Source organism: Nothobranchius furzeri, chromosome 4 (assembly GCF_043380555.1).
Source record: "Nothobranchius furzeri strain GRZ-AD chromosome 4, NfurGRZ-RIMD1, whole genome shotgun sequence".
Lineage (NCBI taxonomy): Eukaryota > Metazoa > Chordata > Actinopteri > Cyprinodontiformes > Nothobranchiidae > Nothobranchius > Nothobranchius furzeri.
The window spans coordinates 14357720-14370853 of NC_091744.1; the positions used below are offsets into that span (position 1 = coordinate 14357720).

The window sequence follows — 13134 nt, forward strand, 5'->3', positions numbered from 1 at the left end:
CAAACCTAACAGTAATGACTGAAAAAAAGAAATTACAAACATGTTTTCTGTTAATGGAATTTCCGTTTCATCTAACAAATAACTTATTTAGATTTTTTATTGAGGATTACTAACTTACTAATTAACCAACTAAATAAACCTCTGATAAGTAAGTAAGGGGTGGTAGGTAATACTTTCCCAGAAAAGCTTTACTCCTCCTTTTACTCCCTTTTTGCGGGGAAGTTTAAGGTGTGTGTGTGTGTGTGTGTGTGTGTGTGTGTGTGTGTGTGTGTGTGTGTGTGTTTGTGGTGCTGACCTTTTCAGATCACCAGTGAGGGACCTCCATGAAGCTCCTCAGTCTAAGTTCCAATCTCCTTATTTCTGATCCAAACCCAACTTGTAACCAGTCACTCAACACTTGAGCTCCAAGTTCAGGTTCACTCCCATTCTTCTTAATGATGTGTGGAGTTATTACAGCATAATTAGCTCTCTGGTGGACTTGTGCTATGTTTTAGGAGGCACAGTATGACACAGTGGTTCTTTTGCACGTTGGGTGGGTTGGGGAGGGAGAAACAGCAGCTGTCAGGAACGGATCATGATGATCAGGTTCTGATGATCAGATCAGTGGATTGGACCGGTACCAGCATCACCGCCATTTCTAAATATAACCTTTCAGCATGCTGGCTTATATTGTTTTTGGTTCCTAGCCTTTAAACCCCTAGTATTGTTATTGGTGTTTATATGGATATAATTAGGAAAACATCCATATATACTGGTCTGTCAGTATATATGTCAGAGATGTGTGCATCTGCAAAAGGCTTCTTCCATTGTTGAGGCTGTCCATTTAATCTGTGCCTACTATGTTGTAAACCTAAATGACACTAATGATGCATCATTTAGCAATGGGGAATGGGAATGGCAAATGGGGTATTTTTCCTGTCAAGTGACCTTGGGTGTCCTGAAAGGTGCTTTTAAATAAAATGTATTATGATTATTATTATTATAATTATTATTATTACACTTAGACACACACACACACACACACACACACACCCTTTTTAATGTCTCTGCTTGTGGTGTGATTCTCTTCACCCAGACATGTAGTCTGGAACCTGTTAGTCTTAAATTCAGGTGGATGATGGTGTCTGGCCTATTTCATCTAATGTGCAGGAGGCAGGAGGTGGTGCTCATTCCTCACTCCTGCCACATGGACCCAAGGGATAAACCATCAACCCTGCTCAATGGTCAGCTTTGGTCATGGGGTCACACTCATTAGGACAGTGGGAGGGTTAAACAATATGTATTTATTCTAAGCTGTCACTATAAACCAGTTTCGAAAACGAGATTATATTAGAAGAACCTAGAACACAAAACAACTGTAGGGTTCTCAGGTGGGAATCAAACTGGCAACCTTCCTGTCCTAGAGGCAACCAGTCAAAACAGCTGAATCACAGTGTGGCCTCCAAATTCAACCAATCAGCTAACAACAACTATCATTATAATAATAATTATAATTATTATTATTATTATTATTATTATTATTATTATAACAAACTGTACAGCCCTCCTGACCTCTGAATTAGTCATTTATGCATTTTCTAAAGTTACATTCACTCTGTTGCCAGGACCAATTCACTGTTTAAAGCTGCAATGGCAAATTTGTAAAACGAACTCACTTGAAATAATATTTTCATGCCTTTTAACAACAGTCTACAGTAGGCAGTATGAGTACAGTAACATCAACAGATAATACATAAAACCCTTATTTGGTCAATTTTAGCCTCCATGAAAATCTGAGCGATTCAATCCCTTTTTGGCAAGTAAAATGCCATTTTAGTTGTCTACAATTAAATCATCAATAAAGAATTTAAAGATATTTTGAGCCGTTTCTTATAGGTAAACAGGAGGGTATAGTCTCTATTTGGCAAGTGACAATCTTAATTTTATGTGCTGAAGTGCTTTTATCTTGTTACTTTTAAATAGAGCAACGTAATGTATAGATAGTAACCTACACAGTGTCATTAAAGCCAAAGCTTGATCAGTTTAAATACTATTTTTCAAGTAAAAATGTACCCCAAACTAACTGTGGCTCCATGTCAAGTGGACTAAAGAAAGGAAGGGGAAAAAAATCTAATCGCTGGAGAATTGTTTATTTACATTTATACGACATTTACATTCAATACAGGGTGCCATTTTACATTGTTTATTTATTTTTTAGTATCAAGGCTGTAACATAAAGAAAGCCAGTTCTTACCACAAACCATCTTTCAATCGCAAATATTGCAAAAAGGATTAATATATCCTCATTGTGAACGTTTAAGACAAATAGCAACACTTAAAACAACTTCCGAACTGGAAAAACTAATATCCACGATAAACATCTGTTTAAGTATCGGAAGAGGTTATCTCTGCTTTCTGAATGTCCATATTGCTAGATATGCTGAGTTTTAGGGCAGAAAACGCTGCACAACAAGAAGAGGTGACCGGACCCTGAGGAAGATTGTGGAGAAGGACCGATTCCAGACCTTGGGGGACCTGCGGAAGCAGTGGACTGAGGCCTAGTCCACACGTAGCTGGGTTTTTTAAAAAGCAAATTCAATTCAATTCAAGTTTATTTATATAGCGCCAAATCGTGACAAGAGTCTTCTCAAGGCACTTCACATAATAAACATTCCAATTCAGGTCAGTTCATTAAGCCAATCAGAAATAATGTTTCCTATATGAGGAACCCAGCAAATTGCATCAAGTCACTGACTAGTGTCAATGACTATACAGCAATCCTCATACTGAGCAAGCATAAAGCGACAGTGGAGAGGAAAACTCCCTTTTAACAGGAAGAAACCTCCAGAGAACCATGGCTCAGTATAAGCAGCCATCCTCCACGACTCACTGGGGATCGAGAAGACAGAGCAGACACACACACACACACACACACACCTACACACACACACACACACACACACACACACACACACACACACACACAGACAAGTAATGTGTCTATAGTTATATTGTGATTTCTTAGTAAATATTCTATTTGGTGAAAGATAAACTTTATTGTATTTGTCCTAGTGGATCTATAATTAAACGGGTAAACTAGTAGTAGCACATTCAATGTCAAAGAGAGTAAAAAGTTATTATCAGGAGAGGGATAATGTTTTAGTGGTTAGCAGCAGTGTGCTAGACGATGGCCCCCTCCATGAGGCCACCACAGCTCTGCAGAACATCGTTGTAGCTTCTTCTGGGGAGAAAAACAGAGAGAAAATAAAGTTAACAGCTGAAATTGCAGAAAATAATACATTTAAAGAGCTGACTGTAGAAGAAAGCAGTGGAGTGTGAAAAGTGGTCAGTGTATCCTCCAGCAGTCTAAGCCTATAGCAGCATAACTACAGAGATATCTCTGGATAATCTATCCTATTTAGATGGAGGCACGTTGGAGGCAGGGCAAGGGAGAGCCGTCTTTACCCACTGTACACTCCACCTCCCTCTCCTCCCCCACTGGTCCAGATCTGGGCTAACATCAGATTTTAACCATATGCCCTATCAAATAAAAATGTTTCAAGCCTAGTCTTAAAAGTAGACAAGGTGTCTGCCTCACGGACTAAGGCTGGGAGCTGGTTCCACAGGAGAGGAGCCTGATAACTAAAATATCTGCCTCCCATCCTAATTTTAGATATTCTGGGAACCACCAGTAAACCTGAAGTCTGAGAGCAAAGTGCTCGGTTAGGAACATATGGAACAATCAGATCACTGATGTATGATGGAGCTTGATTATTAAGAGCTTTATATGTGAGAAGAAGGATCTTAAAATCTATTCTGAATTTAACAGGTAGCCAATGTAGGGAAGCTAAGACAGGAGAGATATGATCTCTCTCTCTTTTTAATTCTCATCAGAACTCTAGCTGCAGCATTTTGGACAAGCTGAAGACTTTTAACTACATTCTGTGGACTTCCTGAGAGTAATGAATTACAATAATCCAGTCTTGATGTAATAAATGCATGAACTAGTTTTTCAGCATCACTCCTGGAAAGTATGCTTCTAATCATAGCAATATTCCGAAGGTGGAAAAAGAAAATCCTACAAACCTGTTTAACCTGGGATTTGAATGACATGTCCTGGTCAAAGATAACACCAAGATTCCTTACTTTGTTCTCGGAGATGTAATGCCATTCAGGTCAGGCGACTGGCTAAGCAATTTCCTTTTCTGGATCTCTGGTCCAAAGATGAGAACTTCCGTCTTGTCTTGATTTAAAAGCAAAAAGTTCAGAGTCATCCAATGTTTTATGTCCTCAAGACAAGCCTGTAATCTACCCAAACGATTAGGTTCATCAGGGTTAATGAATAAATATAGCTGAGTATCGTCAGCATAACAGTGGAAGTTTATCCCATGCTGTCTAATGATTTTACCAATTGGGAGCATATATATAGTAAAAAGAATTGGTCCAAGCACTGAACCCTGTGGTACTCCACAAGTAACCCTGGAGTATGAAGACGATTTGTCATGTACATTTACAAAATGATACCTTTGGAGGAATAGCTCCTTCATCATGTTACATATATAGATGGATGGATGGATGGATGGATGGATGGATGGATGGATGGATGGATGGATGGATGGATGGATGGATGGATGGATAGATAGATAGATAGATAGATAGATAGATAGATAGATAGATAGATAGATAGATAGATAGATAGATAGATAGATAGATAGATAGATAGATAGATAGATAGATAGATAGATAGATAGATAGATAGATAGATAGATAGATAGATAGATAGATAGATAGATAGATAGATAGATAGATAGATGGATAGATGGATAGACAGACACTTTTTGTTGCAGCCAGGTCCGTTTCTCAATACGCTAATACGTTCTTGTGTTTCTCAGATCCAGTCCTCAGGACCCCCTGCTATACATGGTTTCCATGTTGCCCTCTCAGTCACCACACTCACCTGACTTAAATGAATGAGTGATTAACAGGCATATGCAGCACTTGATGTCTTCCTTCATGTAAATGTGTTTAAAACCATAGCTGAATGAATACCTCATGGAATGTTTTATCAGTGTCACAATTTCAACCCCTCCTCTTTTATCCGGGCTTGGGACCGGCAGAAGTGACCCAGAGAGGGACACTCTGGCAGAGTTAGTTTTTTTTTCCAATTGGATAAAATTTTATTCTCCATCTTGATTTATCTTAATTCAGTTTACTTATATATTACCAATTTGTAAAACTAATCCTCTCAAGGCACTTTAAAGTGCAAACACTCCAGTTGAACCAAATTATTGAACAATTAATTGAGTTCATTATTCTGATTAGTTGAATGTCTCTATGTAAGGAAACCCAGCCGATTGCTGTAAAGTCACTGACTAGTCAAGTCAGTGACTTTACAGCAATCCCCATACTAAGCAAGCATGTAGCGACAGTGGAGAGGAAAACTCCCCTTTAACAGGGAGAAACCTCCAGCAGAACCTGGCTCAGTATGAGTGACCGTCTGCCAAGACCCACTGGGGTGCTTACCTGGTTGAACAACACATTCTCACTCCCAGCGCGTCAAAAACAAACGCTTGGTCAGCCACCCTCCACGTCAGACCCCAGACACCAAAAGTGCCCTTTTTCGTTACTTATATACTGATTACTGATAAGGCACCGAACCAGCTCATTTAACCGCACCTAAACCTTAACGTTTCAGTATTTATAACCTTCCCCTCTCCCTCATCCTAACCTTAACCCTCTGTCTACCTAAAACGTTACTCTCACTGTGATCAAGCATTTGTTTCCCATGCATTCTGACTGTGAATTTTCGTATTTGCCGCCCAAGGGGAACGCTAGAACATACCAGCTGGCGAGGGGGAGGTTACAAATACCCTCTACTTTTAACCTCCACCGTGGTAGTTGAAACCTCCCCCTCGCGTTGGCTCGGTCCAAACCCGACCAATGACGAGGCGGCTCCCACCGTTCACTTCATAGAGCCGGCTTTTAGAGCGATCGACACATCACTAACGTGTTCGCTAGCAAGATGGTTAAGGTTAGGATAGGGCTGAGGGGAGGGTTAAATAAGACGATAAGGTTAAGGTGAGGTACAATGAGCTTGTTTGGTGCTCTGGCTGCGGACATCCCATCACGTCAGTTTTACGCTGCATTGGGATCTGCAGTCAGAAAAGGGGAAAACCCCTTTTCACACATAAGTAACGAAAAAGGGCACTTTTGGCGTCAGGGGGTCTGACGGACCAAGCGTTAGTTTTTGACGCGCTGGGAGTGAGAATGTGTTGCTGGTTGAACATGTTAGGGTTGTAGGGTACGTCCTAAACACTAACGCTGAGTTATGATGTTTCAGTTTTCTACCTTAAACATGTTATACCTGCTTTCTACACCTGAAACCCTAGACCCTTTTGTGGGAGGTTCGTGATGAAAAACAGCTTTCCTTTTGGCAGAAGACGATCCATTCTCAGGAACCCAAAATCAACATTCCTTTTCTTGAGTTTCAGATCCCTCATCAAAGGAAATGATTCTTTTTGAGAAGCTGTCTATTTATACATTTGTTTGGGTTGTTTTCAGAGAGTTTGCCTTCATCAGAGACCTTAAACCTTTTTGTGGGAGGTCCAGGGTCTGAAACAGCTTTCCGTTGGTTGCTGAAACTAAACCACGATTCTCTGACAAATGCGGTTGTTCCATGCTAATATAAGTCTCTGAATCTTTAACCAGAGCTGGAGAGTAACTCTTGTGAGCAAAAGAGTCTCCCATGATGCTTATTAACACGTAGACGATACGTTGAAAAACTATCGAACAACGAGCAAACACGGCTGTCTCTGACGGTGCGTCACTGAGAACTGAATGCTTGGTAGAATGAGAAGATGGTGACGATGATGTCATAAAAGTTCTAAAAGGGCAAAGACGAGGTTAAAGTTGATTTTTGGAAAGGCCCTTATTGCTCTTCACCCGAGGATTACATCCTTTTTTGTTTCTTCTGATCCGACCCAAGAAGTTCCAAAGACCAGATTTAAAAGTCAAGGTGATCGCTCCTTCCAGGTTGTTGCACCCTGGCTTTGGAATGAACTTCCTTTAACCTTATGTAGTACTGACAGTCTGGTAACCATTGAAAAACAGCTGAAGATGTCATGTTGTGTGGTAGATGCCTAACCCACGACATACAGAATCAGTCCACAGAGTCAAAGATCGCAAACAATAATTTATTAGAAAAGGAGAACAGAAGGAGCTGCTAGGAAGTCTAGCAGTATTCGGCAGAGAAGCGAGGTTCGGGTGTGGAGAATCCTGGAGGAACAGGGAGAGTTAGGTCTGGCACTCGGAAATCTGAATGTTGGATCTGATGGAACTTACAGGTTGGAGGTGAGACCTCGTGAGAGAGGGAGGAGTGACCGGTCTGGGGAGGGCAGGAGGCTTACTGGAGGCTGATGAGCTTGGAGTCCAAATGAGGAGGGAGCTGAGCATGAAGGGTAATGGTGATCCAGGAGGGAGGGTGGGCAGCCTGGAGTGGGAAGACCAGAGGAGGACGCTGAGAGACGAGTGGACAGTGAAGAAACCAGGTTGGTAGCAGCAAACGAGGTGAACTGATAGGTGATATCTGCAGGAGGCAAAACAAGCAGTCAAAAACACAGAGATCTCAAAAATCAAAAATCCGTAACCCAGAAATTCTCAAAAATCAAAGCTTAGTTTAGATTTGGCTGTTAGGAGAAATACCCAAGTTGAGTTAATCATCCAGCGAAGTGAAGGCGTCTCTCAGGAGCTTAAATATCCCTGGCCAGCTAATCAGCAGATTACCTGCAGCCTCCCAACTTCCAGGCACGCCCACCTGCAGAGGAGAGATGAGACTCTACACCAATTAGTGTGTGAAAAAACCCCAGACCGTGACAGAAGACCCTTTTATTTAAAGCTGCTTTTACCAAAATCTTTTGTTTTCCTATTTTTAACTCAAATTTGTAATCATCTTTCATTGGTTTTATGATCATTTGTAATTTTGCGGTGGTTACATGCTAATATAAGTCTCTGAATCTTTAACCAGAGCTCGAGAGTAACTCTTGTGTGCAAAAGAGTCGCCCATAATGCTAAATAAGTCATAGACGATAAGTTGGACTAGAATATTCCTGGGTGGGGGGTGAACTGGAGCTCCCAGAGAAAACCCCCCCGCAGCACAAGGACACACAGAAAGGATTTCCACGAGGGTTTTCTGTGACATCATCCTTGTGTTGCCTTTTTTTTACAGATTTAGGGACACGTGGGGATGTGTGTGGACGTGATTCATACTTCCTAACTAGGGTTTATAATTTATTATAAGTAATAATATCTAATAGCAGATAAAGCTACACTAAAGCAACAAATAACAGCCTGTCTCAGGCTGAAATCTGCATAATGGAACTAAACCATTCTAACATTTTCCATTTGGATTTTGGTTTCCGGCTTTTTCCACCTGCTGCTTGAGAATTTATATTTTTTCTAACATTTTCTCTGTGACTAACTTTCTCTCTCCTGTTTCCTTTTGAAGGATGTTCCCTTCGTTGTCTGACGTTTCTGCGGGTTTTCCAGAGGGAGGGGTGCATGAATCACCTCAACTTTCTTCTCTGGGTCTGGTTTGACAGTTTTTTCTTGATCCAGCTGTTTATTTTCCTCTTTCTGGTTACTAACACAACATGCTGATTCTCTGGTGTGTTGTGTGCCTTTGCATATCCTATCATATAAACAGTTATGGTGGACTGCCAGGGCCTTTTTTTGGGCTCAGTCCTGCAGTGGGATGAGGGAAATGTAGGAGATGATAGGTGACTCTGTTAGGGGTTGAGGGGTGTCTGAGTTAGGAGGGATCTAGCTTTGTGCCAGTTGAATTGGGTCCAGAGCTTTAAAGACTTTAGTTTCTGTTTTACCAAAGCCAAGGGTGATGCTGGAGCTGCTTTAAGGTGGGACGCCACCCTGGGCTCATAATTAAACAGCTCTCTAGGAAGTTGGTACAGTATGGAGAGAGATCCGTCCTGATTCCGAGTTCGTTATTGAAAAACTTTTTTGAGTCAAACAAACTTTCGTGGAGCATTTCATAGAGAACAATTCCCACCTGCCACACGGTTGCTGGTCCTGCCTCATAAATGCCTTTGGAAATAAACTCAGGAGGGACGTGTTTCGGTGTGCCGTAGAACCAGCCGTCTTTATGTTCTGTGTCGGTGAAACAACTCAGTCCAAAGTCAATCAGTCGCAGTCGCGGGATTTCTGATCCTGTTTCAATCAGAATATTTTGTGGTTTGATATCTCTGTGGAAGATGTTGGTGTCCTCCAGATGTTTGACGGCATCAACCAGCTGTTTAATAATTGTTTTAGCCGTATTCTCCTGTAGGGGCTCTTTGTTATTTTTAATAAACTGTGAGAGGTCCACTGCAGGCACTGGTCTCTCCAACACCAGAATTTGTTCCTGGTTGAAGTCATACCAGTCCAGGAGGGAAATTGGGGCGGACTTCCCCACCGAATCAGCTAATTCTGTCTGGAGTTTTAGCATGGCGGCTACCTCAATGGTGAGTTGCTGGCCATTCTCGTCCATATCTGTCCAGACTACATTTTCTTTTGGTATATGTTTGATTGCCACAGGTAAATTGTCTGCCCTGCGGTAGCCACCATAAACAGATCCACAGCCACCCTTTCCGAGCTGATCTTTTTGCTCGTATTTTGCCTCAAACTGATCTTTGGCTGAAGACGAGGGACTCACAGAATCAAACTGTCTGATTCTCTTTGCTGGACTTCCAGATCCCACGTCATCTGGTGAGTGTGACCTCTTTGAGGCTCTGGATGTCTCATCTAGGTTAACTCTGGAGACACTGCCTTTACTTGAAACCCTAGACCGTTTTGTGGGAGGTTCGTGATGAAAAACAGCTTTCCTTTTGGCAGAAGACGATCCTTTCTCAGGAACCAAATATCTGCATTCCTTGTCTGGATTTCCAGATCCCACGCCATCTGGTGAGTGTGACCTCTTTGAGGCTCTGGATGTCTCATCTAGGTTAACTCTGGAGACACTGCCTTTACTTGAAACCCTAGACCGTTTTGTGGGAGGTTCGTGATGAAAAACAGCTTTCCTTTTGGCAGAAGACGATCCTTTCTCAGGAACCAAATATCTGTATTCCTTGTCTGGATTTTCAGATCCCTCACCATCAAAGGAAATTGATTTCTTTGTGAATTTGTCAATTTGTATAATGTTCTGGTTGTTTTCAGAGAGTTTGCCTTCATCAGAAACCTTAAACCTTTTTGTGAGAGGTCCAGGGTCTGAAACGGCTTTCCGTTTGGTTGCTGAAACTAAACCACGATTCTCTGACAAATGCGGTTGTTCCATGCTAATATAAGTCTCTGAATCTTTAACCAGAGCTTGAGAGTAACTCTTGTGAGCAAAAGAGTCTCCCATGATGCTAAATAACACGTAGACGATAAGTTGAAAAACTATCGAACAACGAGCAAACACGGCTGTCTCTGACGGTGCGTCACTGAGAACTGAATGATGATGATGATGATGAAGATGATTATGATGATGTCATAAAGCAAAGTTCTAAAAGGGCAACGACGACGCTGACGCTGCTTTGCTCTCCACCCGAGGATTATGTCCTTTTTGTTTCTTCTGATCCGACCCAGGAAGTTCCAAAGACCAGATTTAAAAGTCAAGGAGATCGCTCCTTCCAGGTTGTTGCACCCTGGCTTTGGAATGAACTTCCTTTAACCTTATGTAGTACTGACAGTCTTTAAAAAACAGCTGAAGACCCTTTTATTTAAAGCTGCTTTTACCAAAATATTTTTTCCTATTTTTAACTCAAATTTGTAATAATCTTTCATTGGTTTTATGATCATTTGCAATTTTATGACTTTGTTTTTATGATTTAAATTTATTTGTTTTGTTGAAGATCATTATGATTTTATGACTTCATCAAATCAAATTAAATGTTATTTATGAAGCGCTTTTCATACAAGTGCAGCTCAAAACGCTTTACAATATTAAAAACAACCAGCAGTCGTTTCCTACCCCTCCCACACGTCCAAGATCCATTTTGTATTGATTTGTTTTGTTGTTGATCTACGTGAAGCACTTTGTGATTCGGTGTCTGTGATGAGTGCTAAATAAATAAAATGTAATTACTTTACTATTATTCTTCCGCGGATGTTAAGGCGGCTCGAACGGCAACGTGCACCCCCACATATTATACGTAACGAGCGGCTCGGCCGCGGGAGGTGTGCTGTTATTTTTACACGTGATCTGATTTACCATGGTGAAATAATTAGCAAGACTTCAAAAGATGTCTCATTTTTGTGCAGATTGATCCATCCCGTTGAACCTTTGAGTGTGTGGCATTTTTTACATGTGTGTAAACCAGGCCCGGAGTGGCTAATCGGGAGGGTCTGGAGAATTCCCGGTGGGCCGCGCGATGTTTGGGCCGCATGGGGCCGGTGCTCTCGTTTTTGTTTTTTATCATTTTATTTTTATTTTTTGGTGCCGGTGTTCAGTCATGGCACTGAGGCCGCCGGGCTGATCACATACGCTCCTCCCGGCTGTCTCTGGCTGGCTCTACCTGCAGGCTGCAGCTCGTTTTTTTTCCCCAGTATGCGCCTGTGCGCACCACGTGACCACGCAGTTGACGGAAAGATGGAAAGTAGAAAGAGCAAGGGTGGCGCGGAGAAGGCAAGAATTAAAAAGAGGAAAGCGTTGGAAACAGATGCAGCCAAGGCCGGATTAACCATATGGGCAACTGGGCAATTGACCAGGGCCCACGAACTCTAAGGGGCCCAGGCCAGCAAGCGCACGAGCAAAATACTGTAGGCATGTCTGTAATCTCCCGCATTATATTAAACTAGGGTGACCGTATGTCCGGTTTTCCCCGGACATGTCCACTTTTCACTCTCTGTCCGGGCGTCCGGACTGCGGGTTCTTGTATTGATGAAAATGTCCGGCTTTTCATCCAGGAGCAGGGATCGAATTATGGGGGAGCTGTATATCTTACACATCCAGGGGAGCCGGAAACAAGTTTTCTATCTATATTACATCATTTATGGACTCTTCTGAGCAGAGAGCACAAAGAGCGGCACAGCGCGTTATTGCGCAGCGATCCAGGCAGCTGCGTCCAGCGCACGGTCCATTCTCAAAGTGGCGCAACCAAAAAACTATAATTAGCACACGATCGTTCATGTCCGCACATATTCTCTATTTTCTGTCTTATTTGTGCCTGAAGCGCTCTGCTGCTGCGCAGCTCATCACCTGTGCTGCGCGGTGCTGCGGTGATTTCACCTCACTGACGCAGCATCGAAAGGCGCACTCCGCTTTGCGGTCAGGAGATCCATTTGATCTGCTCAAAAGTAACTGATGAGGTGAAAAAGTAAGAATCCTGGCAGCAGTTTTTTCTGGAGAGTTTAGAGGAGACGCAGGAAGACGAGAGACAGACAGGACAGGAAATAGTTCAATAAAAACAAGAAAACAAAACTAAGTGTAAAGTAAAATGTAGGTAGATTTATCTCCACTACAAGTTTTTACCAGTATAAAACAATAAGTTATACACATGTCATAGTTATACATCTGATACAATTCAAATCACCTTCAAAACTCAGTCACACACCCAGGGCCGTTTCAAGACATTTTGGGGGCCAAGGCAAAATGACCCCCCCCCCACCCACCCCATAACTGGGCTCCCCAGAAGCCTCTGTGTAATTGTTACCCTCTCCAGTATTGTTAGTTATCCAGTGTTTATAAAAGCTCCTCAGACATTACTGACATGTTCTAATATTATCAGATGAAATTGAAAGCCACTATTTGTGGATTCTCTGAAAGTTTCCATGGAGTGTGTGACAACTTATTTTATCATTGATCCTATTGTCTAATCTCACAGCTGAAACAAGCATCCTTAATAATCTGTGCACAGGAAGCGTACCGATGCTGTAGTAAAACAAAAGTTATAATAATTTATTATTATTAAAACCTTGTTGCAGCACTAAAGCAGAAAAATGAGATTTTGCAATACATATGCTAAATATTTACATATGAATTGTTTTAGAGCCCTTTTATTGGCAGAATCTGATATTAATTTAGTTCTTACAAGAAAATGGGTCCCAACGTGGTTTGTGTGGCGTTGCCATAGTGTGACGTCATAGGCACAGATCCCCTGTTCTCTTGTTTGGAAATGGAAATATGAT

The 13134-nt window shown here is 41.8% G+C and overlaps 1 protein-coding gene across 2 annotated transcripts; it reads right to left on the bottom strand.

Annotated features, from left to right (window-relative positions):
- Positions 1-7158: 7158 nt before the first annotated feature.
- On the bottom strand, positions 7159-12809 carry LOC129164246 (serine/threonine-protein kinase pim-1-like). 2 transcript variants are annotated; one of them, XM_054743708.1, is made up of 3 exons: positions 7681-12809; positions 7321-7564; positions 7159-7254 (listed from the first exon to the last, which is right to left on the bottom strand). In XM_054743708.1, the coding sequence occupies exon 1, from the start codon at positions 10367-10369 to the stop codon at positions 8852-8854; it is 1518 nt and encodes a 505-aa protein (XP_054599683.1). In that variant the 5' UTR covers positions 10370-12809; the 3' UTR covers positions 7159-7254; positions 7321-7564; positions 7681-8851. The 2 variants fall into 2 exon arrangements, with proteins under 2 accessions (XP_054599683.1, XP_054599681.1); XM_054743706.1 differs by having other exon boundaries at positions 7159-7564.
- Positions 12810-13134: the final 325 nt, after the last annotated feature.

Coding starts and splice junctions, on each gene's coding strand:
- LOC129164246 (XM_054743708.1), bottom strand. CDS start 10,369: ATGGGAGACTCTTTTGCTCACAAGAGTTACTCTCAAGCTCTGGTTAAA.